Source organism: Mesoplodon mirus (genome assembly GCF_964341445.2).
Source record: "Mesoplodon mirus genome assembly, chromosome: 15".
In the NCBI taxonomy this organism is placed as follows: domain Eukaryota; kingdom Metazoa; phylum Chordata; class Mammalia; order Artiodactyla; family Ziphiidae; genus Mesoplodon; species Mesoplodon mirus.
The window spans coordinates 49,111,823-49,124,110 of NC_138991.1; the positions used below are offsets into that span (position 1 = coordinate 49,111,823).

The 12,288-nt window shown below is 44.2% G+C and overlaps 1 protein-coding gene across 1 annotated transcript in view; it reads right to left on the bottom strand.

Annotated features, from left to right (window-relative positions):
* VWA3A (von Willebrand factor A domain containing 3A) overlaps positions 1 to 12,288 on the bottom strand; it is a gene marked incomplete at its 5' end in the record, with an annotated part of 46,923 nt that overhangs the window by 16,433 nt on the left and 18,202 nt on the right. The window contains 7 exons of the mRNA XM_082644123.1: positions 544 to 614; positions 2,953 to 3,148; positions 3,593 to 3,737; positions 3,972 to 4,046; positions 8,590 to 8,709; positions 10,170 to 10,264; positions 10,685 to 10,765. Coding sequence (XP_082500249.1) covers positions 544 to 614; positions 2,953 to 3,148; positions 3,593 to 3,737; positions 3,972 to 4,046; positions 8,590 to 8,709; positions 10,170 to 10,264; positions 10,685 to 10,765 — 783 coding nt within the window. The remainder of the gene's footprint in view (positions 1 to 543; positions 615 to 2,952; positions 3,149 to 3,592; positions 3,738 to 3,971; positions 4,047 to 8,589; positions 8,710 to 10,169; positions 10,265 to 10,684; positions 10,766 to 12,288) is intronic.

Consider the following 12,288-nt stretch of genomic DNA (forward strand, 5'->3'; position numbering starts at 1 on the left):
TGACCAAACTTTAGTCATGTTCCTCTGAGCCCTCTTCTTGACTGGGCTTTGACTTTGGCCTGCTGAACCCAGTTTTAGCAAAGAATCCTGTTGAGCCTGTTTAGCAAGAATCCCCCTACCCTCGATATCTAGTCAACTTCATCTTAGTAATTTTCCATCCACTGATCCTCTCACTCTGCTCATTGGCTATAAATGCCCAGCTATCTTTGCTGTATAATCGGAGTTGAGTTCAATCTCTCTCCCCGATTGCAGTTGTCTTGAATAATGTCTTCCTTGCCGTTTTTAACAAGTGTCCAGTGCAATTTCATTTCTTTAACATCAACCATCACCAGAAGCTAGGACGAGGTAAAGAGGAATTCTACCCAGAGCCTTCGGTGGGGACATGGCCCTCTTGATACCTTGATTTCAGACTCTAGCCTCTTGGACTGTGAGGGAATAAATGTCTGCTGTTTTAAGCCACCCAGTTTGTGGTACTTTATATGGCAGCCCCAGGACCCTAATACAGAAGCCAGTGCAGTAATTTGCCCCACACCTAAGGCATACCTTTTGGGAGTAGTTGAGAGCCTTTTCCATCTCAGACGTGATGGCACTGATATCATCGCTTTCGTAAATACCTGGAAACAAAGCACGTCATGATCAATCGTGGGGAAGGGATGGAGATTCTGGCAAGTGTCCACATCTGTAAACACGTGGGCCATGTGGAGGTGACCTCAGCCTAAGGGGCAGGGTGGGGTCTTAATGGGCTTAGCTGACTAGCCCCCCTCCATACTTTCTGGTGGTAAAGGGGATGGACGGGTACAGTGAGGATACCAAGACCAGGGTCGGCCTTGGGACCCAGCACCCTGGCACCCAGCCAAGAGCTCTCACCCACAGGAAGTGTAGGTCAGGGGAAAGGTCCTGCTCCTCCAGTAAATAGAAAGATCCACCTTGGGGTTAATTAAAGTAGCTAATGTCTGTAGTGAATAATGTCTGTAGTAATATCTCAAATATGACTCATTTGAGAGGGACTAGAGTATAATGACTAACAAGACAGACTCTGGGTTCAAATCCTGGTTCTACTACTTACTACATCTATGCTTTGGGTTCTGTGTCTCAGCTTCCCTATCTGTAAAATGGGGATAATAGTAATAACACACTTCATAGGGTTATTGTGAGGAATGAATCACAACATATGTAAAACACTTAAAACCGTGTCTGGCATATAATAGCTATTCTATAAATGTTTGCTATTATTAATAATAATCAACAATAATAACTTAAATGTATATGCCTAGCACTTTTCATGAGTTCCACCCCTGGCTATGCCACTAATTTTGTATCCACAGGCACCTCATGTTCTTGGGAGTCATTTCTTCATCCATAACTCAGAGAGGTCAGAATGCACTAGCATGTCCCAAGCTTAGGTCCCTCCTGAATCACGTCACAATTTTGCCTTGTCTGCATATCATCTAAACCATAATTTACTTAACATATATTTTTAATCAATTCACTTTCTTTACTTAAAAGTACACACACATACAGGGCTTCCCCGGTGGCGCAGTGGTTGAGAGTCCGCCTGCCGATGCAGGGGACACGGGTTCGTGCCCCGGTCCGGGAGGATCCCACATGCCGCGGAGCGTCTGGGCCCGTGAGCCATGGCTGCTGGGCCTGCGCGTCCGGAGCCTGTGCTCCGCAATGGGAGAGGCCACAACAGTGAGAGGCCCGCGTACCACAAAAAAAAAAAAAAAAGTACACACATATACAAAATTGAGATATAATTGACATATAACATTATATTACTTTCAGGTGTACAACATAATGATTTGATATTTGTGTATATTGTGAAATGATCACCATAAAAGTCTAGTTAACACCCTTTAAAAGCATATTTTAAAGAGAAAATTTATGTCACTGCTGACAATGAATGTTAGCAATTTTTCAATGAAATATTAAAACAATCATATAACCATTTAGAGGACGGGAAAAAATTTTCCTCTACCCTCCTAGATTCTCCAGCTGGGGCCTTGGAAATCAAACTGACAAAAGACAGATTAACAAGAGAAAAATAGAGTTTATTAATGCATGCGGTGTGCATACATGGGGGAGAAACTCACCGATGAGTTACTCAGAGGGAGTGGTTGGAACTTGGGGCTTCTGTAGCATCTTAAAGAAGAACAATAGAAATGACAAGACAAAGGAAATGGGGTTTGGCTTTGAGGGCCGGCAAACTGTGGGAAGGTAAATATTTGGGGGGAACTAATGGAAGACAAGGGTTTTTTAGGTGAGGGTTGTTACATAGATCCCTCTTGGTGCTGTGAAGAGCCCAGAGCTGCCAACCAGAGCTTAAGAGTCTAAGAGTCATCCTTCTCCTCCTGGCACAGAAGCAGGACATAGAAATTTATGTCCTGCTTTTAGGCAAATGGGGGAAGGGGAAGCAGAGAGGTTTTTTGGCATCGGCTATTTTTTAATTGTCTTCAGCTCAAAATAATCCTTATGCCAAAGTAGCACATATTGAGGTGGCATATTCTGATCTCCTACAGCTATGACAAAAAATTGTTGCTTTGTGCTCCATGTACAGTTATCTTGCCAACCACCTGCTGCGAACATATCACCTTTTGAGAAACGCTAAACTAACGGACCTTTAGGGCCCCTTCCAGCCCCGACATTCTAAAATATTTTTAAGTAGTTTTACTTTTTTTCTTTTTCACTTTAAAACAATTATGGGAAGATATACATAACATACAATGTACCATTGTAACCATTTTTAAGTGTACAGTTCAGCAACATTAAGTACATTTACACTGCCGTGCAGCCATCACCACCATCCATCTCCAGAACAGTAATTTTACATTTGCAAATGTGATTTTCACATGCCGCTTTCCTGGAATATGTCTATAGCATAGGGAGCTATACTGGCACTGAGACAACTGTCTGGAAAGAAAGATGTGGAGAGTTCAGCCAACTCTTACGCACCTGTGTCTCCAAACCAGTGGAAGCGGCCCCCAGCAGCCCGGGTGACATCCCGGTAGGTGGCGGCCATGTCACTGCAGCTGGCATAGCAGGCAGGAGGCGTGGTGTCCATCTGTGGTTCGCCCACGTAGAAGAGACACACGTTCAGCTGTAAGTCACAGCCCACACGGGCCTCGGCCACGTAGGCGCTGAGCATGGCCTGTGGGGAGACAGGGAGGAGGGGCCCACAGCTGAGGGCTCTCCAAGCCGCTGATCTCGGGTCAGTTCAGCCTAATTGCTTTCTTGAGGACCTACTGTGTACCTGGTCTAGTAAGTATGTGGCACTGAGAATGGAAAGGTGAAAGAGCCTCTGGGTCACCATTTCTCTTACTATCTTAATAGGGCCTGGCCGGGGCGCTGGGCCTGAGATCCTAGACCAGCATCCTCAACATCCCGTGGAAGCTTGTTAGAGATGCAGACTCTCAGGCCCCTTCGGAACCAGGTCTAACAATATCTGCATTTGAACAACATCCCCAGGTGATTCTTCGGCACGATAAAGTCCAGACTGGAAAATCATGCTGGAGAAACCAGTTGCTAGGTGTCTACCTAGCAGAAGATGTGGGGTCGTGAAGGATAAGGGATGCCCAGGACGTGGCCTACCCACCATGTCCTGGTCAGGGATGCCCCTGGTGAACAGGTAGATGCCCTGTGATTGCTGTTTGTCTTTGTCCTTGAAGTCCACTTCCACAGTCTTCCGCAGGGTGCTGAGGACGTTCCTGCTGCCTTGACACTGCAGGCTCAGGACCCACCTGGGGGGGCAGGGAGGGCCATGCTGAGAGGGAGGGCCACTCTGAGAGGGAGGGCCATGCTGAGGGGGAGGGCCATGCTGAGGGGGAGGGCGGGGAATGGAAGGCGGTTGTTTCCTGAGTCATGCCTGAGTCCCTTGGATGGCAAAGATTCTAGAGAGAGCTACTTTCTGGGGGAGGGGGGCCAGAAAATAATAGCACAGGGGAGGCTGACGTCAGACCCAGCAGGTCACCTACCGCCAGGCGCTTTGTAAGTTGCTATGGCTCGCGGCAACCATCTCGGGCCTCCAGCTTTCAATGGTGCTTCCAAACCTTGGAAAAAAAGGAAAGAGGGCTTGTTCTTAGGGAGGAAATACATGCCCCAGCTCTTTGGGCTCCCCAGGATTTTAAGGGGCAAGATTTTGATGACACCCCCAAAATGTTAGGATGCCACTGGCCTGGGCCAGCCACAAGATCTCCTTGCTGGTCATGACATGTCTCAGCACATTCACGGTGGGAGCAGTGCTGTGCCCTCGGTGGAGACACAGCCAGCACCAGTTTGGCCAGACTTCCCTCCTGAATAAGGGGCACTCCCTTCTCTGTGTGAACTTCCTCACCCCCCAGGGAAGGAGTCGTTCCTCCCTTTTTAGCTCTGATTCATCCTCACAACACATTTTCCACTCTCCATCTGCACTATAGCTTTTCTTTTGTATATGTATCAGCTCATTTTCCCTATGAGACAGAACTTAAATCTTTGAGAAGAGGATTTATCCTCTTTATCAAGGAAAAGATGTCTCATCTCTGGTTCAAGAGCAACTCCTCCACCTGGGCTCTTGACTTCACCACCACCAATCTCTTCTGAGACCTTGTCCCACAGTGACCTCTCTCCCACACACAAGCCCAGCGTCTACTTCCGTCTTCCCCATCGCCTCTCTTAAATATAACTTCTTCGTCTACCAGCTACTTCTCTCTCTTTCCTCTTCCCCCCACAGACACGCTCCCTAGAAAAACAGTGTTACCACGTCCTCCTCATCTTCTACTTCCCAACCCCCTGCAGACAAGCTTCCTCCCCGGTTTTCTGATAAATATTAACAAGGACCTCCTTTCCCCCTCCCATGGAAATATCTCTATTACAGTTGGATAAAAATTCTAACAATATACAAAGAGTGAAAATTCCTCCAACTTTATCCCCCCCCCACCAATTTCTGTTAACTCTTTGTTCTATATTCTTTTGGATTAAAAAAAAAATGTGTAGGACTTGCCTGGTGGCCCAGTGGTTAAGACTCCATGCTCCCAGTGCAGGGGGCCCGGGTTCGATCCCTGGTCAGGGAACTAGATCCTGCGTGCCACAACTAAAAGATCCCGCGGGCTGCAACTAAGAGCCGGCACAGCCAAATAAATAAATACATATTTTTTAAAAATGTGTAAGTAAATATATATTTACAGAAGTGGAATTACATAACCTATACTATTTGTTTCCTTTCATTTGGACTTATTGAGGACTTTTTCTGAATGCGTTCACGTAAATCTCCCACATTGTTTTGAATAGTTGCCTAGAATATGCATAGTTGCATATTCTATTCTATTCAATAGAATAGAATTCTATTGTCAGGATTATTTTACCAATTTCCTCTTGCTTTTTTCCAGGTTTGCCAACCATTAGAACTCTGCCCTGAAAGGCTTAATTGAAGGAACAAAGAACATACACTTAAAAGATTTAGTGCTTGCTTCAGCAGCACATATACTAAAATTGGAACGATACCAAGAAAATTAGCATGGTCCCTGCACAAGGTTGACACGCAATAAATTAGGAGTTTGAGATTAACAGATACACACTACTATATATAAAATAGATAATTAACAAGGACCTACTGTCTAGCATGGTGAACTATACTCAATATTTTGTAATAACCTATAAGGGAAAAGAATCTGAAAAAGATATATATATATACACATATATATATGTGTGTGTGTGTATATATATATATATATACACATATATATATGTGTGTGTGTATATATATATATATATATATATATATATATATATATATATATATGAAACTGAATCACTTTGCTCTATACCTGAAACTAACACAACATTGTAAATCAACTATACTGTAATAAAAAAATTTAATACAAGGGCTATTCCAAATTACACTTCCACCAATACTTTCCAAGAGTGCCCTTTTCACCAAATTATCATCAGCACTGGGTATTATCAATCTTTTAAATACTTGCCAAAATGAATAGCAGAAACATTATATCTCATTGTTTGCCTATCAGGGAGCGCTATTGCCAGATTCAGTGGATTCCTGCATTCTTCCCTTCCTTCTTTGCTTCTGCAGGCTCTCACTCTGGTTTTTTTCCCTTGGGAAAGGGTAAACCCCTTTCTCTCCTGGTTTCCCTCCTGCCTTTCTGGCTGCTCCTCTCCTGTTTCTTTGGCGGTGCCCTGTCTCTGCCGACACTCCAAATGGCCGTTCTTCCCAACTTCTGTCCTTGGTTGTCATCTCTCCCCCTTCACGTCTCCACAGGTGCAACTCATGCCCTCCCATGTCTTCAACCAAAATGCTGATGGCTCGCAAACCCGTATTCTTGGCTAGAGCTGCTCTTGGCTAGAGCTGCCCCAGACTCCTGAGGATCTCAAACTCTACATGTTTATCTTCGAAGCTCAGCTCCACCTGGCACATCCTCTCCTCACCATTCCCTCATCCCCTACAGCCAAACAGTGACTACATTCTGCAGATTCTAACTCCCCCGCACCCCTCACAGGCCTCCCTGTCTTTCACTCCCACTGCCTTGGCTCAAGCCCCCTCTACCCCAGCAGTGGTCTAACTGGTCTCCCCTCCAGTATCGCATCCCTTCAGTCCATCCTTCCCCTTGTAGCTTGAGCGTTTCAAGATTATTACTCTTGCTTAAAATCCTTCAATACCTATACGTCCTATAGTATAAAAACTCCTATATAAAGCCTCCATCACCGGGTGTTTTATTTTGTTTTTTGGTCATGCCCAGTCTCTCCCTCTCACCCCTTACTCACACTGAACTATTCACACTGACAGTTCCCCAGGGTTCTGTAGTACGTCACACCTCTGTGCCTCTGCTCATGCTGTTCCCTATACCTGGAATGTCCTTTCTCCCCATTTCCCCCATCACTCCCATGTGCTAGGCAAACACTTATTCATTTGTCAAGACTCAGCTAAAGGGTCACTTCCTCTGTGAATATTTCCTGACCTTACTCTACCCAGGTGGAATAGACTGACCCTGACTTTGAGGCCTCACAGTCCCATATCCTCCCTTTTACTTATTTCTTGAGAAAACATTTAATAGCACTTATATTTGACACGCCTGTCTCCTACTACTAGACCATAAATTCCTTGAGGATAGGTATTGTGTGTTTTAACTTCTGTATCCCTAATGCCTGGCATCGTGACAGTGCATGGCAGGCTTTCAATAAATGTTCGTTGAATGAATGAATGGATGGATGGATGAATGAATGAAAATATTGGCCAAAATGCTTCTCTAAGCATTTTTTTCTGTAGAATTTATTAGGGAAAGATTAGACTCTGGTACAGTTTAATATATAATATTAACTGCTGACTTATTAGGTTTAGGACACTCCCTATTTCATATGAAGTTGTATAAAAATATACATATTTTTATGTGTATAATATATATATATTATATTATATATATATATAATATATATATATATATATAATATATAATATATATATATATATATATAATATATATATCCCTGGTGGCGCAGTGGTTAAGAATCTGCCTGCCAATGCAGGGGCGCGGGAAGATCCCACATGCCGCGGAGCAACTAAGCCCGTGCACCACAACTACGGAGCCTGCGCTCTAGAGCCCGCGAGCCACAACTACTGAGCCTGCATGCCTAGAGCCTGTGCTCTGCAACAAAAGAAGCTACTGCAATGAGAAGCCCGCGCATGGCAATGAAGAGTAGCCCCTGCTCGCCGCAATTAGGGAAAGCCCACACGCCACAACTAAAGAAAGCCCACACGCAGCAATGAAGACCCAATGCAGCCAAAAATAAAATTACTTAAGAAATGTATATATAAAACTATACATATATTTAAATTATATATAATTATAGATTAAAAATATAAGTAACTATGTAGACAGAAGTATAACAAATATATATAGTATTATATATAGTCATATATAATTTAAATGTATATGTAGTTAAACACTTGTTATATATTGAATATTTACATTTTAAATTTAAGTTTATTTATATTTAAAATTTATATATAAAATATACAATTTAAATATATAGTTATATAGTTTTAATTTATACTATATATACTTATATATAATTTAAATATATAGTTTTATATATAATTAAATCATATAGTTTTATATATAACTGTATAATTTAATTCTATATAACTATATACAATATACAACATATAACTATATACAAAAATTATATTGATATATCTATGTATAATTAAAATTTATAATTGGAATTCTGAATGTTTGAAATACTGTGGCTTGCTAGAACTGAGCTAGGAACAAAGCCTGGGGGCCCTTCTTTTTCTCTTTTGTGTTTATCAGCTTGGTAGCCAAATGGGGCAATGGGCTGAGTTACTTTATCCTGGCTGATCAAGCAATGTGTTTTGGGGCCGCTTATCACCTTCGCCCCAGTGGGACTGTCCTGCAACCATTTAATTATTCAATGCCCCAAACAAGATCATTCAAATCAGATAAACTGACGGCCCTCCTAGGATGCTGGGTGCCCATACATCTGTTGTCCTGCCAGAAGCCTCAGCCCAGCGATGGCATCCGAGTGCACACGCCCTCCCCACCACGGGAAGCGGGAAGCGGGAAACAGGAAGCGGGAGCGTATGCGATGATGTTGAAGCAGTCCTTGTTGGACAGCTGCTCCTCCAGCAGAAGTCTCAGGGAGTGCTGGATATGAATAATGTACATGGAATTGGTCACAGAGATATCGAGCAGTATAACCACCCTAAAAAGAAACACAAGCTTTAAGAGGAGAACCGAACCTCTCAGATAATGTTTATTTTGTTCCATTTTACTATTTAACGTTTTTTCCAGGGGAGTTCTGAATGCCAAATTCATAGCTGGCCAAATCTCCATGGTCTGAAGTCAACACAGGCGGGTTTACAACAGTAGAACCTTCTCTCCAGGAGGGTCTATCATGGTATAAAGCCTCGTGGTGGAGATGGTTTAAGGGCAGGGCTGCATATAATGATTTTGTACATTTCCTTGTTTTAAATTACTAGCATTCAATATTATTATAGGTTGGGGTCTATGAAGGGAAAACAGAAACAAGCTAAGCAAGTTAGATGGGGAATTAGGCGTAACTGGGGCCTCTGGGGAAATGTATCATTATTTTCTCTCTGTTTTAAGATCTCTAGTACTATTCAGCCTTCTCCTTTTATTACTTCAAATCTTATAGTCCCATCTCCTCCCCGCCATTCTCATTTTGAGACAGCTATGGATAGCAAAAGAAAATCCATTGGATAGAGAGTCAGAAGGCCTTGGTTCAAGTCCCACTTCCTGTGTGGCCTTAGGCAAGTCACAATACCCCTCTGATCCTTGGCATATTTAACTATAAACTATTTATAATGAGACTTCATAGGGTTGCTTTGAGAATTAAATGATATAATAGATGAATAGTATTACAAAGCATAATACTTGGTAAGTGGTAAGGCATCAAGTAAGGTATGGAAGTGATAATGATATTTTGGATGCCTATTGTTTCTCCCTACTCAGCATCCATTGCCTCTTCTCACAGCAGCATCTTGATTTTTGGGGGGCGAGGAGGGGGAATACCTCTGTCTCTAACAGTCCATTTGAGTTGGGTAGAGCTGACGCCAGCCCAAGCTTTAAGAGTGGACATTTGACCCCAGGCAATCAGAACATCAAACCCTCTTGGCCCTAGTGACTAGCTCAAGGATGGACCCTTGCCCCAAGCCCTGGGAGTGCTAAACTGGAAGGAAGGAAGTTGGGAGCTTTGGGTGGCTATCTTGCCACCTGGAGGGGAAAGCCAGCCTGAAAACAAAGCGAACAGAGAGGAAAACAGAGCTGAGGGATGGAGAGAGATTCCTGACATAGCATGAACCTCTGGATCAAGCCATGCCTGAAGACAGCTATCAAATCTAGTCTAGAATTTTCAGTTACCTTAACCAGACTTCCCTGATTTGTTTAAGTCAATTTGCACTTAGTTTCTGTTGCTTTTTAACAGAAAGATCCCTGAGTGACATTGTTGATATTGAGAGATGCTATTGCTGATGCTGGGGATGACGGTGGTGACTTTTCCCTCCAGGGGTTCTGCTGGGTGATTACTGACCCTTAATCTAAATGATGGCTTCTGATGCTACCAACAGGGAATTCATGAGTTGGTTGAGTGCTGTGTCACACGTGACACCCATGAAGGACAAGAACACTACTGGGGGAAGGTACCGTTTTTCGCAGACGGTGCCCCAGATTCTTCTGCTGGCCAAGGAGAGCCACTCGATCCATCTCTCGTACATCCGCATAGCTCTGCTGAGTTGCTTCTGCAAACTCATGCGCCACACACAGTGAGCGACTGCACAGAGCATGGCCGATTAAGGGGTCTGGGGGAAAGGGGGTGTACCCCACTTGGTTTCTGCGAATGGTGTGTCAAGGCCATGGGTATCCAGGCAGTACAAACATTCTGCTAAAGCATGGACAAGTCTGCCACAGGATCAGGAAGGGAAGAGTCAAAGTATTTCATTGCCTCAAATGGGGAGGAGGTAAATGTTGACCCAAAGGATCAGAGGCTTTTGATCCAGGTCCCTGCCTGGGGAGGAGGTGGAGAAAGCTCCAGAGGGGCCTGTGGGTGGAGTACAGTCTCTGTTTATAAGAGGGAGTTCAGTCAGTGGCTTGGTGCCTCCACATCCCACCCATCTCCCTCCCCGCACCCCATATTCTGACTGATGGGACCCACCACTGACCTGGTACTCATACAGGAAGAGTAGGTCCACGTGAATATTCTTCATTGTCCCATCATGCCATTCAAATTGTACCATTGCCTTCTGCACCCAGGTGTGGCCAGGAGGGGAGCAGGTGAACAGAAGCACAGGTGGGGAAGGATTTTAAGTTTAAATTGGCCACTGGGCTCTCCAAGTGAGATGCAAGAGAGGGAAATGGGCTCTTAGCACATCTGGGGTTGGATTATGCCCCTCTTCCCCACACACCAGGCCATTGCCTTGTCTGGAGCTGGCAGCGGAGGGCCTTCAGGATACAGTCCCCTGAATGAACTGTGCCTGACAGCAAGCCAGCTCCCTTCTCAGGAGGCTCTTCTGAACATCAGAGTCTTTACTACAAGGTATGGTTGGAGGTTTGGTAATAGCAGAGTTGGAGACCTTAAAACATACTAGCCATGAGTTCTTAGGTTTGGGAACCCAGATGGGCCTTCACGGACACTTTGAAAATCAACTTTGTTCACTTTGTTCTTTCATCCTCCACCAAGTTGTCATATCCCTAACTATCACTCCTTCTATCTAGTCATCCATCCGTGGGCTGCGAGAACTCTACGTGCCCACACTCTCTCTTTCCTTTCATTCTTCTGCCTTTCCACTGATCTTTCTTTTCCTTCCTTTTTTCTTTTCTTTTCTTTTTTTTTTTTTTTTGACCGCACGGTGCGGCATGTGGGATCCTAGTTCCCCGACCAGGGATCGAACCCATGCCCCCTACAGTGGGAGTGTAGAGTCTCAACCACTGGACCACCAGGGAAGTCCCCCCACTGATCTTTCTATTCGCCCATGACCATTATACCGTCCTTCCATTTTTCCATCCTTCCACCCTTCCTTTAATCTTTACTTTCATTCTTTTGTCTTTTTTTAAAAATATTCATTTATTTAATTAATGTGTTTATTTGGCTGTGCCCGGGTCTTAGGTGCAGCACATGGGACCTTCATTTCCACGTGAGGGATCTTGGTTGTGGCATGCGGGATCTAGTTCCCTGATCAGGGATCGAACCCGGGCCCCCTGCATTGGGAGTGCAGAGTCTTAACCACTGGACCACCAGGGAAGTCCCCATCCTTTCATCTTTTTAATTTTATCCTGTCATCCATCCTTCCAATTTCCCTTCCATCCTTCCATCTGTCCACTTTTCCATCCATCCATCCATCCAACCATCCACCCACTCTTTTACCTATTCATCATTTCCATCCATCCGCTCATTCATCCTTTTCATTCTTCTTTCCATCCTTCCTTCCACCCACTCAGCCGCCATTCACTGAGTGCTTATTTGTACTAGATATCGGGGATAGAGGGTTGGAGAAGAGCTTTTTCTTTTAAAGGGCTCATACTTTGGTGGGGATTAGACACGTAACAAACACACACATTAGCGCATTACAGGAGTGACAGTAGAAGTCTGTACAAGGTACAGCAAGGACACAAAGAGAGTGTCTTCTGAACGGGGAGGAGGAAAACCTCCATGGAGGAGGTGACCGTGGTGCCCAATATACTCCCTCTTACCCCAATCTCCCAAGTTTCATTTTCGTATCTTTGAAAAACAGCAGTTAGAGTGGATTTGATGAGAGTTCTAGAGTCC